General features: G+C 45.0%; 3 protein-coding genes across 3 annotated transcripts; 1 reads left to right on the top strand and 2 right to left on the bottom strand.

The window, feature by feature from the left end:
• Positions 1-405: 405 nt before the first annotated feature.
• Positions 406-729, top strand: NECHADRAFT_56747 (uncharacterized protein; the record flags this gene model as incomplete). Its single annotated transcript, XM_003039096.1, has 1 exon — positions 406-729. A coding segment is annotated over one exon (324 nt), but the record flags the coding sequence as incomplete, so codon positions are not given.
• Positions 730-4,098: 3,369 nt separating this feature from the next.
• Positions 4,099-5,862, bottom strand: NECHADRAFT_89529 (uncharacterized protein; the record flags this gene model as incomplete). The annotated part of the gene is made up of 4 exons (XM_003039095.1): positions 4,099-4,152; positions 4,355-4,927; positions 5,138-5,785; positions 5,821-5,862. 4 exons carry the CDS (start codon positions 5,860-5,862, stop codon positions 4,099-4,101), a joined length of 1,317 nt encoding a protein of 438 aa, XP_003039141.1.
• Positions 5,863-14,769: 8,907 nt separating this feature from the next.
• On the bottom strand, positions 14,770-16,251 carry NECHADRAFT_89528 (uncharacterized protein; the record flags this gene model as incomplete). Its single annotated transcript, XM_003039094.1, has 1 exon — positions 14,770-16,251. One exon carries the CDS (start codon positions 16,249-16,251, stop codon positions 14,770-14,772), a length of 1,482 nt encoding a protein of 493 aa, XP_003039140.1.
• Positions 16,252-16,465: the final 214 nt, after the last annotated feature.

Below are 16,465 nucleotides of genomic sequence, written 5' to 3'. Positions count from 1 at the left end.
CAGCTCGGATAGTGCCCCTTAATGAGAACTTACTTCTGATACTCCATTAGGCTACTCAATACCGGCATCTATTCCGATATCGAGCTCATCTCGACCGATAAGCTATATGAATTACACCGCACCGTGGTGTGCTCCTAGTCTCCTATAATACGCCGATCTTGCCAATACAATGCTGCCAGACTTCGCCAGGCCGAGACGAAGATAGCCGAATCCAGCAATAACACTAGCAAAGCTTTATTCAACTTTGGGGACGCAGACCCTCAGGCCGTTGATTGCGTGGTATAGTTCTTTTACCTATGGGACTACAATATTCCATCACCTATATCTAGCGACAATGCCCAAATAGGCGTCCCATATGCCGGTGACCCACCTGCTGAAGAGACGGTCACCCCCGACGGTTCCCACCTAATTCTCCATTCTAAGGTATTTACACTTGCGCACACCTATGACATATCTCGCCTCGGAGATCTATCGGTGGAGAAGTTCCAGGCAGTAGCTCGATCCCAGTGGAGATCTAGGTGTCTATTAGATGCGGCACGGGAAGCATACACTGCTACCCCATCTACGGTCTCGAAGATGCGGGAGGCTATCGTGAAGACGTTCTATGAGCATCGGGAGTTATTGGACGAGGATTTTGTCAAGGAGTTTCTGCTAGAAATGCCTCACCTAACCCTGGATATAATGATATACATGAATAAGCCCCCCGCCGTCACTGGGGTTCGGCATTAGCAGGTGGCCTGCATGATATTATCTTATAGTTATTCCTTCCCCCAGGTTTGAAGTGATTCCAAGACCGGCAGGGTGCAAGGTCTCTCGAGTCGCGCTAGATGCTGTGTTGGTTGTATAGAAGTTGTTCAAGGCGGCGATGTTTCTTTACCGAATTTAGCAGCCAAAAACCGCGACACTCAGTCTTATTGTATTATCTCAGTGTCGCGGTTTTCTGTTCAGGGCTTAGCGCACCGCCGCTTTTAAACCCCACCTAGGATCTGCAATAGCCGATTTATCTGTCAGCTTTTTACATTGAAGCCATTGGCAGTAGGAATATTGTTATACTGCAACTCCGGGACTTCCAACCAACTAATTATATCACCTCATATATGCTCATCACTCACCATCTTTTAGTAGGTAGGGCATGTGATTACGCGTTTATATGTTGCCCCTCCTCGCGTTGCGTGGCAATTTGCGACTCTCACCTTACAATAAGGCCAAACCCCATGTATAAAGCCAGTCTAACTTCACCGTGCCTTCCGTCCTTACCCTTATACCCTTAAGTCTACTGCAAAGTACGGCAATATCCCTCCTTTAAGAATTTTAATAATGGATGAACTTGCATTTCTTTCCGACCCTGACCCGTGTGAGAGCGAGGAGCGCTTTAGCCCGTACTAGGAAGCGCTCTTCCGGAGGGTTGTTGACGAGAAATCTTCTCGCGATGAAGCACGGATCATTCTCAAAGGATACTTCCCAGGTATGTCTGGCAAGTGTGAGGCATTCTTAAAAAGCAAGGAACCGCCGCCTGCTCTGCCGTATGTGCCGGCCTTTGAGCTTCGCCCTTGGCACCTGCCCCTTAGAATATAGGACTGGCTTGCGGAGGCCTTGCCATTCATCAACGGTACGGGTGAGGGTCGGCCCTCCTCGCTCGTCCTTATTGGACCTCCCGGATGCGGGAAGACTATGTTGGCTCTGACCTTTGGCCGCCCGGCTTTTATGGTAGATCGTTGGGATGTGGATGAGGTGCGGAGGCCCGGCATCACTCACGTCGTGCTGAAGAACGTCAGCTTATAAAATCTGTTATGCAAGCGGCATCTGGCTGGCTGTCAAATGCAGCTTTTCGTTGAGGAATAAGATGGAAGCAGCATGACTATACCTTTCGGACGTCCAGTCATTTGGGTATGCAGCCCAGATATGAGCCCTCTCAATGATCCAGAGGTAGGAGCGTATATGAACGACCCTGGCTCTGGCACCGTCATCGTGAATATTACGGACAAGTTGTATGGGTGATTGTTGAGTCTGGGGGTTTGGAGGTTATTATGCTAGCTTAGATTAATGCTCCGACTTGGTATATTCTTGATCATACTAGCCGTTATATATATCTTTGCCGGACTTACATAAAAGCCCTGCTTCTTATTCCCTTAAAATCTCCTTGACTACTAGCTACGATTTGAATAGCTATCCGAAATTCTTATTGTATGAAGAAAGAAAAAAGAAAGAGAAAAAAAAAAAGAAAAAATCAAAGTTATAATAATTAAGAACCTAGATTGTGTGTTTGACCATAGAGCAGAGAATATAGAAAAAGCGAGCCTGGATGAAATATCCTTCCCCAAGGCGAAGAGAACAGTTCATTAAGCTTACTACAGCTCAGTTTTACTTACGATATTACTCATTGTAACCCACAAATTCGTCCTAGGTCTTAATTAGAGTATGCCATACGCCTACTTATGCGGCCTAATGAGTTGACCGGCTTAATCTATAAAATATCACGCATAGTTCACAGGTAATCAATCAATTAATAAGTTTTGTTTAGTTATTAGTTTAATTATTATCTCGAATAATACTCGAGTACCTATCCACCTATTCCTGCTTATTGCTTTTAAATACGCACCCGATAAAGTTTCTCGGCTCCTTTATAAGAAATATTAAGTCGTCGCGAAGCTTATAGAGCTTATCTTGCGGCGCGAGGCGCGATTCATAATTCCGCGGGCTATCTCGACTGCCTTTAACCTGGATCTAACCTAATTCTCGAAGAAGTCGATTGTTGACTCCCTTGTGTTCTGTAGTTCAACATGATGACGATTAGCTTCCGTATGCAGGCTGTGGCAGACCGTGTCGTATAGGCAAGATCTTTAGAGATAGGACCTAGGGAGGAAATGGATAGATAGCTCACCGATCTTCTTCGTCATCTCAGAGACTCGCAACACTTGCCCATTATCTTTCTCCCACGGGAATGCTTCTGGCCGCAGGAACCAGAGCATTCTCGTCACCATATTTGCTGCTAGCAGGGCTAGGTCTCTTCGCTTAGTCATGGCGCTAAAGACCTTTGTGTTAGGCTAAACCTCTAGAGTCGCACTTGATGCCGTAATGGTTAAGGTTAGAATGAGCATGAGATCGCATAATGGATCCTCGAGGCAGTCTATCAGACAACAGTACGCCACGTAGTAGTGAGATAGCATACGCTGATCTCCTTTGGCGAATATCCGTCGTAGCTCGTTGAAGCCCTTATTCACGATGTCGGGTACCTGTTTGAATGGGATCTTATAGCTAAGGTCGATCCGCGGCCGTATTCTCGCTCGCTTGCCATCGACTGGCCTGGCCGCTATGCGAGCCTCTGCCTCTAATGCTCGCCGCTTAAGACTATTCGGCCGAGCTGCGAGCATAGTCGCTGACGTTGCCGCCCCGACGAGCTGTATCACCTGCTGATGTGTTAACCTTCGACGATGAGAGCCAGGCACCCATTCAATCTTCGTAGACACCATGGCAGCTGCGATGCCCGAGACCTACTGCGCCTTTGTTGCAAAGCCGCCCCTGGTGTGTTTGATGGCAGCCCGGAGGATGGAGGGCTAGGTGGAATGAGTCGGTGCGATGGATTCGATTCCCGGGCGACCTTTCTTACCGCCTTCCATCAACGCTGCATATATCTCCTCGGCAAAGTCTCGTCGAGTTTTCAAAACCATCTTCGAATCGTTGATCGAGCGATTATCGAATTTTAGAACCTTAACCGAGAGTTTCTTAAAGCTCCTATAATCGGAAAAAACATATAGTTAGTATAGCTCTCTCACTTGATTATCGGAAGGAAAGTGAGGTAGAAAGGCCCGGGGAAGGAGAAATAATAATAATAATAATAGGGTGATATTATGGGGTGAGAAAGGCAAGATATATACGATAAGTTGAATAGGGTTTCCCGCTCCTCCCATGCTCCTAAGGCTACTATCGCCTAAGCATTATTGTTGTTTATATCGTCGTCGTTGCGTAGCCCACCGCCGCCACCGCGAAGGCCACGATTAAGACCACGGCGAACTTGTCGGCAGATGAAGGCGACTATCTCCGGTACCTATAAGTCTCGGAATACCTCGTGGAGGAACGTCGTTATTCTATTCATCCCATCTATCGATCGGCCCCCCAGCTCGGCAAACCATAGTTAGCTGTGTCGGTTGGTAGCTATAGAGCGATCGTAGTGGTACTTAAGCGAGGCAATATGTATTAATACCGGCCGTCCGTTGTTTAGCTGCGGCCACCCTACTAGGTTAATAAGCCCCCGTCCCTCCCGGATGTCTAGCATCCGCGGAGATAGGAATGGCTATCTATACGTCTTTAGGCTATCTATCGTCCCAAGGAGCCTTATGACTTTGGTGGGTAGTACTCTTTGATCGCCGGTGAAGTAAAAGTTGCCTAGTTGATCGAGGGCAACGATGCCCTCGGAGAGGGCCATGCCTAACCCTTTTGATCCTCCCTCGCGGAAATGGCGATCTATCTTTGCTATGGCCGCTTCTAGGACTTTGGCAAAGGCCACTAGTATACCCGGAAAGATCTCTGGGGGAAAGCGTCGTAGGATACCGGCGTAGAGCTGCTTCTCCTTAAGGAAGAGCCGCATGAGCTGGAAGATGGGCTGCAGCATGGTGTTAAAGTTCCGGCGCTGGCGCATGAGCCGTGGAGCATCGATGGAAATTACCTGCTCGAACCGTAAGGCAAACTCGTTGGCCTGTAGGGCCGCCTCGACTCTCTGCTGTTCCCGAGCGAAAGGCGTCGAGGCACTAGGGTTTTTGGGTGTAAGCTGTCCTCGCACCTGAGCTAGTAAGCGCTGCTGTTTATCTCTGAGACGAGCTGTACGTTGAGCTTCGGTCGAGGGAATGGTGAGTGCCGCCGTCGCGAGACCGTGGCTCGCCAGTAGGTCGTCGGGCCGGTGACGGATCGATCGCTTTAGGTTGGAGTATCCCTGGAAGAACCCGAAGGAAAGTATATCGGCACCTTAGTTCTGGTGACTTATATTCTCCTTTATGATAGTGAATAGATCGCTGTCTAAGAAGGCGGGCGGGCGATCCAAGGTGAAATTCCTATACGCAGGGTGGAATCTAAGAGGGTAGAAGGTGTATTTGCTTCCGTAGAACTCATTAGCCACCCGGTTACGATTAGCAAGCAGGCATACTGCAGGACCTCTTCCTCCACCTGGATGCGTGCTTGCCGCGGTGTAGTGGACATCAATAGCTAGAGCATAGGAGATATGACTGATGTTGTCGAGGTTATACTTTGCCTCGAGGGCCTCGCGAAGCCGCCTTAAGCCATCGCTGTACAAAGCGTCGTGTTCTCCCTGTCTACCCGATGATGATGATGGGGCCCCCCGATGGTCTTCCTCTTTGTCCTCTTTATTACTATTAGAACGATGTTGATGGGTTAACCCGTCCTCTTCCTCTCCTTGCTGTTGTTGCTGTGCCTTTGCGACGCCTGTCGAATGGGTCATGATGGCGCCTTTAGACTCATTCATCCACCTGATGAATCTCTCCTCCTGCTTATCATCACCCAACACCTCCCCGCTCCCTCCCTCTTCTTTATCCTCGAGGCGATGGGAATGGCCGCTACTAAGCGGGGCCGACGTAGTTATAATAATACGCCCAGCACCGGCGGCAGTAGGCAGATCGTGCTCCTCGCTATGACCGACCTTATCTTCTAATCGTCGACGACCTATTATCTCATGGTGATCGGGGCGGAAAGAATGAGATGGTGGCGATAGGGAAGCAGCACCGTGAGCCTCTACCGGCAGGAAGAGGCTGTCCTCCTCGGCGTCAGGGTGAGGATACTGATTATCATCACTATCCTCCTCCTCTTCCTTACCCTGTTGCTCCCGTCCTTGTCGTAGTCTCTCCTAACCGTCATTATCATCGTCGTTGTCGTCGTCGTCTATCTCGCCGTGGACATGCGTTGGTCTGATGATGATAGTTACCTGCTCGAGATTTACTATCTCCTTATTGATCTTAATCTTAATATTTGCCCCATAGTTATATGCGTGGAAAGCGGGTTAGTAATCGAGCCAGAAAGTATTACCGCCGCGGACGGAAAGGCCCTCGATAAATTCCTCCTAGCCTTCCATAAAACGAGTCTAAAATATGACCTATTTGTCGAATGCGATTATCTAAGCCTCTGCCCCTCCGAGGGCCTATCTCGGCTCGACCCTTTCGCTAAGGAGCTCCCCACGGAGAAAGATATCTTTAATATAGGATGCAAGCAATAAGGCACGACTATGCACGAGGGCAGTCCTCGTGTATGCTATATTATGCCGTCGATAATAAGGGTTACTATTTCTAGAAGAAGCCCTCTAGATCGGGTGCATAACGATGAACTAAGCCTCTTAGGTGGCACCGGTAGCGATGCGAAAGGTACGGCCGCTTAGGTTAAAATGAATCCCTTGCATATGCTTCGCACTATATGGCGCGTTCTAGTGCCGGAGGGAGATAGTAATATTATCGAAGAAATAACTAGACCGGCAGATCGGTCGACGTGGCCGGCCGACGATACTAACAAAGTCGAGTCAAAAGACGGGGTAATATTTATCTTCTTCGCTCGCCGGCCTCGATCCTATCTTCTTACTCCCGTAGTCGATAATAACTCGGCGTTATAGGAGGTTAAGAGCACGCGCCCCGTCAAAAGCCTCGTCGTTCGTCTCGGCAATGAACTCGTCAGCTAAGGTTATCACCTAAAGGGCACTTAAACCAAAAGCCAATATTAATTATTAGTTGGCCCCCGACCCTTATGTATATAAAGCGGAAAGAGACGAATACGATAAATGAATGAATGAATGAATGCGTCACCATATCTATATGCTCCCTGCCAAGGGGCGCTACTATACGCACTATATATCTAGGAATTACCGGCAAGGCTTATGGGGTCCTTAAGGTAGTATTCGCTTAATGGGGATTTAATGGGGATTTAATAACGATAATAGTAATATAATATAATAGAAAAATTAGTAAATCGAATCGAGTACTAGGACTAAGGGCTAATAATCTCCTCCTAGTATTAGATAGATTAATATTATATCTTTTAGAAAGTCTTAGTAACCTAATTTATAGATATTAACTGGCCGCTAGATACGCCAATAGGGTTAGACGCGCATATAGCTATAGTTAACTTATAAATACGAGAGGATTACTATTAATTATATCTTATTATATATTATATGACGTCAGACCTACTATCACACCTTAATAGTAGCTTACTTATCATAGGCGCTACGGGGCTCTAATATTCTTTATTACGTCCTTAGTCGCTTTCGGATCCTCCCGGCGTATCCGGTCCTTCCGGCGTAGCTATTACGTTTTAAAGCTACTTAATAAGTATACTCACTACTTAGTAGGCAAATTTCATTAATACTTTCTTATAATCCACGAAACTAACCGAGATATATTTTACGTAGTCTCCCATATGCGCTTAGGAGTCGATATAATTATTATTATTAGTATGTTTTTTTTTTCTATTGACTTTGGTCGATTTAATTTAAGATATATAGTATTATAGTATTATATATAAGATATTCTAAGTAGAGAGGCTCATATATCTCCTAGCCGCTTATTCTTTATAGCATATCCGCTCGAAATTAGGGTAGCTCTAGCATATCTATTTCTATCGCTAGCTTCCTAATATAGCCACCGGTCTATCTATCTACTCTACTGTCTGCGACGACGCTGGCGCGTTTCTCTTAGCTAGGTTAGATCGACCGGGGCTGCGTTGGCTAGTCGAGAGGCTTTTCTTGCCCTCCTGCGACTAAATAACCTTAGTTCCCCCTACTAGCCTTCCCGGTAGTCGCAGAGAATGGCTAATCTCTGCCATGGGACGCGGCTATTATGGTGGTAGATAGCCCATAGCTCCTTGCCCCTATGTGCCTCTTTTATAATAATTCCTCGATGATTATAAGGACCCTGGAGAAGGTAATATGGCCGTGTAGCTTGACTGCCGCATTAATAATAAGTCTGCCAGCTTAGCCGCCTCCCCGGTTCGATAATTACGCCCCTAAGACCCGCTTATCTTATTTATTGGGATAAACCTTTGCGATAGCTACTACTACTAATCATCGGAGAAGACTATGGTTATTATTCCCGATAAGAGCCTCTTATACTCTTGGTGCGCTATATAAATTAATCGTAACTCTTTGCCCGACTAAGGGACTCTATTATTAGACTTATTGTTTTCTATTGCTTTGCGATACCGGTCTATAGCCTACATAAGAATAGCTTGATCGATATATGTGCTAAGTTCCGTAGAGGCATATATACCACGGAGTGCCAGGTTCTCCTCTACCTCGGGTATATTTATAAGCTAATTATAGATAGCGCGCGTAATAGCTAATGCTAGTCTATAATGCGTCTCGCCGTTAGGGTAGTAAGCCTTATCTCCGCCGCGAAGCTCGCCGACGCGATCTAATACTAAATCCTACTATACTGGGCGGAATGCCGATCTAATAGTATCCCGAATAACCCGGAAAAGGCCTACCTATAGATCATTAGCGGCGAAGCATTCTACGTAGCTATCATCGTATTCTTCCGGCATTAGGGCAAGATAGTGTTTCGTCGAAGGATCCTTAAACCTAGCCATATAGCGCCGAATATAGTCTAGGACCTGCTTTTCTAGAGATCGGGAGCGCAGTTCTAACCAAGCTACGACGTCGTCGCCCTCCTCTCATAGCTAAGCCTACTAATTGGCCCCGCATGCGGTCGCTATTAGCCTTTTAATAGCAGGCATTAGATCCTGTCGCCTTAGCGGCTTATTGTTATCATGACGATTCACGATATCGGTGGGTTAGGTATTGACCTAGCGCACGATATAGTCTATGACCCGTATTATGATCTTGCCTTCGTCCTTTTTTATCCCTAGGAGCGACTATATATCGGGAAAGGGAAGGGCAGGATGATATTAAAGGATATGGCGGAAAAGGTCGTAATAGCTTTTCTTATTAAGCGAGCCGAAGAAGCCGGCCTAGCGAGAGGTCGGGGCAGCTAAATTATCGCTATCGCTATTATCTCTCGGGTAGAAGAGCCAGCGAACGTCTATGGCGGTATATGTATTGTTTCCGAGACCGGTGACTAACTTAGCCTAGTCTAAGACTTAAATAGATTCGGCGGCTAGGGTTAGCAAGGTCTTGAGGGTTTCGAGCACCTAATAGAATATGTCGAACCAATACTGCTCGTATAGAACGATAGGGTCGCTCGCGTTAGCCTCATAAAGCTCGACCTAATAAGGTCCACTATGATAATGATAATGAATTGATTGTACCTCCATAAGTATAAAGAGTCACTTATATCATCGATTCTATAACTAGCTATATGATCCTATATGGAGATATTAAAGGTTACCCTCCCTATTTGAGTTCTGCACTAGCGGGTGATTATAGGCCTTTATCGCTTATTCCTCCATAGAGTAATAAATCGGCTAATAAGAAAGCAGGTTTCACTGCGTAGATAGAGAATATCTAGTATTCTTTTCTTAAGAACTTATTTGTTCTTATTTTTCTAAGGGGAGAAAAGGGTGAGATCTTAGTCGGAGGCGGAGGCGAGCTATAATTAGATCTAGCTATGATTATCGGGTAAGGTAAGGTCGCGACGGTTAACGCGGAGCTTAATATCTAACTCGACGGGGAGAATATCTGGGGTTAGGCTAGTTAGCGTCTGATAATAATAGCGATAATAAAGATATACCCTTATTATAAAACTCGTAGATCTACTATAGATCGTCTAAACCTAAACTAGTTTACTTTGCATAGTCCCGCAATACTTTAATGCGATATTAGCCGGCCATAAGTTCGGGCTTCTCGTCATTAATATCGGCCTAGTGCTTAAATAATAGTATGGGATATTTAGTTAGATTATAATAATGATGGGGGTAACGATCTATTCCGGTAATAGTACTAATGATATTATCGACGGCGGCGGCACTATAGGTGACCTAGATATAGTTCTCCTTAGCTCGATGGGCGAGATTGCCCTAGCGAAAGGACTAATAAAGGTGGGCGATATAATTGCGGTCGAGGGGTCTATTATTACTGCGAGACCACGAAGAGGTAAGGAGGTTAATAGGAAACTAGGCAGTGGCAAGGCGGTATAGTTCTACCTGCCTTCTCATGGAGTTAATTTCTATAAATAATAGCGGAGAAGGCTTCGGTGGTTTAGCGGAGTCGGAGGATAGTTGTTATTGGTGGCTAGTAGGTAAGCTAAGCGGGAGGTTAGATGCGGGTATAGTAATAGGGAAATAATTAGTAGTAGTATCGAATAGGGCGAAGCTAAAGTCTAAAGTTATTAGAAAGGTCGGAGAGCCGGAATTAATTTCTCTCTAATTCTCTGCTACCTATTCTATATTAACTTGATGAAAAGGGATAGGCAAAGTTAGATCGTTCTATGGAGGATATAAGATGCCCTAGTCTAAATATTGATTTTCTGAAATAATCTAGTTCGATAAAGGACTATTATCCTAGGGCTAGGTAGTCTACGGTATTATTAATAAGTATTAGCGAGTATAATAGGCTCGAATGCGAAGTCGCGTAAGTTTATATTCCGATAAGGCTAGGTCTTACCTCTTTATCTATGTCTAAAGGACCTGAGATTGCGGTAGCTATAGCCTCGAGCGATCCTTATATTAATAGTTCTGCCGCGCTTATTAAATTAGCGTCGGGGCAAAACATACTACTCGTTCGTCTTATATCTATCGGGGAATGTATTACCGGAGCGGCCGAAAACATAGCTATGGGAGGAACTTGCAGAGAAGTCTTATAACCGATGGAGGAATCTCGAAAAGCAGAGGTTTCCGGCGGGAGGTGCTGAATCCTGGCTAACGAGGTGGCAGGATGGCCCCGATGGGAATGCTCGTCTAGATAATCTAATAGGATATGGGACTATGAGTCTAATGATAGGAAGAACTTGAATTTATAAGCCCTACTAATTATTAGTAATATTAGCCTCTCCGTGATAGACGTGGCTTATAAGCCGGATAGTTTTATGGCTGTCGGCTTCTAGGAGTTACTAGGCCTGGCTCTGCTGATGTAATTATTGGCGCCGTTTTCTATTATGGTTTCGTTCTCGCTGTTTCTTGGATTCGGATAAAACGGATGGAGGCGCTATGACCCCTTAGCGAGTTCGATCTTTAGATAGGGCAGAATAAAATCGCATGCTCATAGATTTGCGGGTTTATTAGACCCTCTATTTCTGGGGGGGGGGGGGGGTGTTTTAGTATTATTTATGTTCTTATTTAATGCGTCCCGACGGCCGTATTCTTTAAGACCTGGTAAAGGGGCGAGCTTAATTTCGAGTCTCAATATATGATTAGATGGGCTAATAGGGCTATGAAACGATGACTGGTTTTAGGGGGCGCCTGCTAAGAGCTTGCGTGCTGATGATGAAAAAGCAAACATGAGGTCAACTCGGCACTTGCTTTCCTTTAGGGCCACCATATATGGTGATCTAGGGTAAGAGTATATTGTGTAAAATGAAAACTTGCCTGTTTTAGGACGTCGCTGTGGAGCCGACCAGGATACCGTCCGGTCTAAACCAGGATACCGTCTAGTCCAAGCTAGGATACCGTCTAGTCTAAGCCTTGTTCTTATTGGTCGAAGTATGACGATAGCTTGGTAGGGCTATGACGATATTTTATAAACAGTCTTTCTGAGTTTAAATAATACTTTCGACTTAAAATAGATAGATATGAATGCCTTCTATTGCCTGTTTTATAGTTATAAGTAAGAAAAAATAATCTTCGCAATTATGATGGAATCTTATTGCTCCTGGTTATATTTAGTCTAGCTAGCTGTTTTAGGACATTACTATGGAGCCAGCAGGGATACTATCCGCTCTAAGCCTTGCTCTCATTGGTTTAAGTCATAGATAAACGACCAGGGTATAATAATAATTAACGGGGCTACCTTTATCTTAATAATGGGATAGATATTTTCTCTTTGCGAGTTTCTTAGTCAAGAGCAAGGGGAAAATAATCTTAATATCGATTAATTAATTAAGCTTTTCTCTATCTTTTTATTTAGTTATTTTTATATGCATTAGTATATTTGAATTTTAATAAAATAAAATATCGCTATTAACTGCCTGCGTGAATTCTACTGTCCCCGCGGACTTAAGCCTAGCGGGAGCCCGATTCGCATATCTAAATATATACTTCGCATATACTATATTATATATATCGCGATAATCTTTAGGCAACGTTCGACCTATATGTTATCTTAGGTATTAAATATAAGACTAATAAATATAAGTGGATTATTTATTAATAATAATAACTCCGTTCGCAACTCGAGGAGCTCCTTATCTAAATAGAGATCTAGCTTAAAATTCCATAGGTTTTCCCGATATTTGTATACTAGATTATAGACTACCTAGCCAAGTTTATAGAGGATATAATTATTAATTCCTCTATATTCTAAAAGATTCGTTAATATAGAGTCGTCGGATCGGTCTTATATATAACCTTACCTATTTTTCTTATTATTTCGGGGATCCTAAGAACTATACTATTATCTCGATCCTAAGGGAAACACTGCGGGTAAAGGAACCAAAGCATTCGGGTCATAAGTATCATAGCCAAAAGCTATCTACTCCTCCGAGGTCTAGGCTTAAAGTTGTTCTTGTTTTGCGGTAGTATAGGTGTGTCTATAGACGATATAAATATTAGTACTATTATCAGCAAGAGATTATATAAAGGATCCTCGAGAGCCTGCTCGAGGCAGTCGCGAGCATATTCGTAATGCGCTAAGATTTTCTAATTGCCGGAAGCATATAGTTATCGCGTAAAGTCGAGTCCTTCTTCGATAGTTCGCGGGATTTCGGTGAAGGGAATAGGACATCTAAAGTCGATTGAGGAAGTTCGTAGCCTCGTTTCGGCAGCATTAGTCTTAGTCTTAGTCCCGGCCTTAGTCTTAGCCTCGGCCGCATTTTCCGGCAGTAGACTAACGGGAAAGCCTAATATGTAGACATTTCCGCCGAGTAACTAACGATCCTCCCTGCAAAGCTCTATATTATCCTCCTATTTCCTCTACTAGTATAACCCGGAGATAAATAGACGAATAGCATTAAGTTAGCCTGGGCTTTTCGGCAACCTAGTGAATAAGCTATATATGTTATAGTATAGAATTATCTAAAAATGAGGCAATGCGTGTCTTCCTAGAGATCCTTTTTAGCTTTCTGCGTTAGCGGCGCTAAGGCATGTCTCGATAGACGTATAAAACCTTCGAGTTAGCTATCGATAATAGCAGTGATCCTAGAGTGTGCGGGCGATCCTATCGTCCTAGTCGAAAAGCCCCTATACCCTATCATAGTAGGCTCTTCTTAATTTATGCGGTCCTTTCCATATATAAGATAAATAAGGTAGCTCGCTAGCCAAGGTATAGATAATTTTATAGCTTAGTCCTCGGTAACCTTCCTAGGCCGATTCGTGCTTACTCTTAAACCCCGAGTCGAGAATAGGGTTAGTGCTATAGGTTTGTCGAATAACTTAGAGCGTAAATTGCCGATAAATCATCTTCCGCATGCGGTCTAAGATATTAGGATAAGCACTCGGCTCGCTGGTCCGCAGGTGATCCTCTAATTCTCTAGCTTTATAATACTCCCGGCTCACAGACTCTACGTCCTTCCAATTGCGAAACACTCCCTGGAGTCTATTAAAAGTAAATGTGGTTAATGCCACGAGGTCGTCATAGAGGTAAAAATTAGACTAATTAAAAAGATTAAGAGGCAACTAAGCGAGGCCTATCTAACGCATATTATTCTCGAAATCTAGACCACGGAGAGGCTTTCTCTATCGGTTCTTATATATGCCTTTGAATATCTGCGAGCGCTTTGCAATATAATGATAGTTGATGCTAGCTTTTAAAGAACAAAGAAGGATAGTAACTATAATCATATTTCTTTGATAATCTTCCTAATTAGTATTACGCTAGCTTCCTCGAGCCCGGACAAATTCGATAGCGGAGAGCTAGCGATTAAACTCCCATCGTATAAATTCATTCATATGAGCAGTTAGTAATGCCTAGAATAGGCGATATAGACCGCGAGGGTATAATATAGAAGGATCTATAGCTATGAATAGTTCCTAAGAGATTCGATATTTTTCTCGAACGCCGAAGCTTATCTCTATAGAATTATCTAACGCGAATCCTATTCGAGACTTTATAGCTTAAAATACTTTATGAAGCTATTTAAGTTTCGGTATAGATTAGAGCGAGGTCGCTAGCCCGGCGTTGCGATACTACCGAGCAGCCACGATCCAAGCATCGAGTAATAAAGATAGACATATTAGTCCCTCTAGGTTCGGTTCACTAAATAGCCCATAGTCCCGCTTAGAGGCTGTCGAAAAGAGATCCTTATTTATGTTATAACGTTGAGCATAAGTAATACCTCCCTTGCGCAGGGGGTGCGATCGGCGAGTCTCTACCTTAGCGCTACCTATTTAGCCGGTAAGATTCTAGTTGAAATATTCCGATGATATTAGTGGTTTATCGGCGCTATACCTCATCGAATGGACCTAGGACTCCAAATATCGACTTTTGTGTAAGAATATATGCTTCTCTGAAGCTGCAGTGTCTTCAAGGCTAACATCTACCTATGTATTGGATAAATCGGCTCTTGACTAATCTAATACTTGATGAAGGTGAGTTGTAATCTTGGCATGGCATTCTTAAAATGTTGGAGATTTTGCTTCTAGCTTAATATTCTTCGCGCTGAGTATAATGAATATTCCGCGAAATATGGCGAGTTCGGGTTGCTCAGTATTCTGAGTCATACGGTGCCAAATCGCCTATAGGTATTCTTGAGGAAGGTAATGGTGCATATCTATTCTATTAGAAACCATCCCCCCGCAGGTTTCCCGTTGGCGACTGTAGGCTTTGCTCTCCACATCATCGAAGGAACGGGGATGATGCTGGATCACATCAGGTGGACAACTGTGACGAATCGCGGGCAAAAGAAGTTGGTTGATCCACATCCGCCGTTCGTCTTTAGTAAGGTAAGTAGTCGTTCGATAGACATGGGAGATTCCGGGGAAGAAAACATATACGCCGAATTGAGGAGATTGGCGTCCACTGCCCAGTCGAAGGTGAGGGATAAGGTGTAAAGCTGTTCCTTGGTGGAAGACATGAATGCTGCTTCCAAAATTCCTTGAAGTTGGCGGATGATATGAGACGTAAAGCCCACGGTTGATTGATAGACACGAAGCCCAGGAGATGACGCTGTCCACATCCCAAGTACGTTGGATGCTGGGGGTAATTTTTTGAGACCTTTGGATGTTCAAGTTTGGGCGACCGTCTCCACCACTTAGTATCGGGGACCAATCCAGCTGAACCTGTTCGTTTTCGTCTGTCTGAGCCTGAGGTGACGCAGTGCCGATTGCATCTGGTACCGCAAGGCTCCGCCAGTAGTCAGCCATTTCCTTTAGACTGAGCCCGGGCCGTGCACCCTCGTCGGCATTTTCCTCTTCTTCTTCCTCCTCCTCTTCCCCTTCCCCTGGGCAATCGCATAAACGCCCCCAGGTCCTTTCTAAGAAACGTTTTGCCAAGTAGAGATCCGACTCGGAAGGAACACTGGCGTCATCTATGTCCATCTCACTTTCAGCATTTGAGACATTCGATTCGGAGCTGGAGTCTGTTTCAAAAGCGTCTTCTAACTGAGACTCGACATCGGACAGCAATCCACCGCCAGTTCCGTCTTCTTGGCCGGTTGCGTTCTCATCGTCCCGTATTCTACTCGCGTCGTTTTCGACTGCTTCATGTGCATCTGGGTCGGGTAGGGTGCTTGTTCTCTCAGGCAACAACCTCAGTGTGCTGTCTCTCTGTGAGGAACCCGATATAGTAGCATTGTGCAACCGTGAGTCCGAAGTTTCGCAAATGTCATCATCTTCGATCGAGTGATACTGGTCACCATATGGTCCCATCTCGCACGATCTCGACGCCGCGTCTCCTAACGGGCTAGGCGAATTTAAGCCAGTCTCCCTAGTTCTGTGTGGTTCGAGGCTGGTGAGTGGCATCTCAGTTCGATTTGACCTGCTAGCGACATCCACCAGTACGTCAAGGCTGCTTGTTGACTCTGGGCGACGTTGCAGCGAGGATGAAGGTGGCAAAGCTTCTATCGGTTGGGGGACATAGACTTGAAATCGGATATCTCCATGCACTGAGGAGTTCCGAAGCCGTCGTCGGGCGCGTTTAGCAATAACATCTTGCCTTGCTTTCGCCCCTGGAGTATCGTACTTTCGAGGTCGCCCACGCTTCTTAGGTGCTTCGGGCATATTGATCAAGATGTAGTGTTACAATGCTTGACTTGGATTATCTTGAAGTTCCTACAGCTTGATGAAATGAGCGTGCCCCTGAGTTGGCCGCGAAATCCTAATTAGGCTAGTGCGTGACCGCGAAAATCAAATGAAGTTAGTGTGTGACCGCTAAATTCTGGTTGGCTAAAGGCTATAGGCGCTAAGTCCTGAATAGGCTAGCGTATCGACCGCG

Source organism: Fusarium vanettenii (assembly GCF_000151355.1).
Source record: "Fusarium vanettenii 77-13-4 unplaced genomic scaffold NECHAsca_174_unmapped, whole genome shotgun sequence".
Taxonomy (NCBI): Eukaryota; Fungi; Ascomycota; class Sordariomycetes; order Hypocreales; family Nectriaceae; genus Fusarium; species Fusarium vanettenii.
This window is presented reverse-complemented; position numbering and strand designations above follow the sequence as displayed.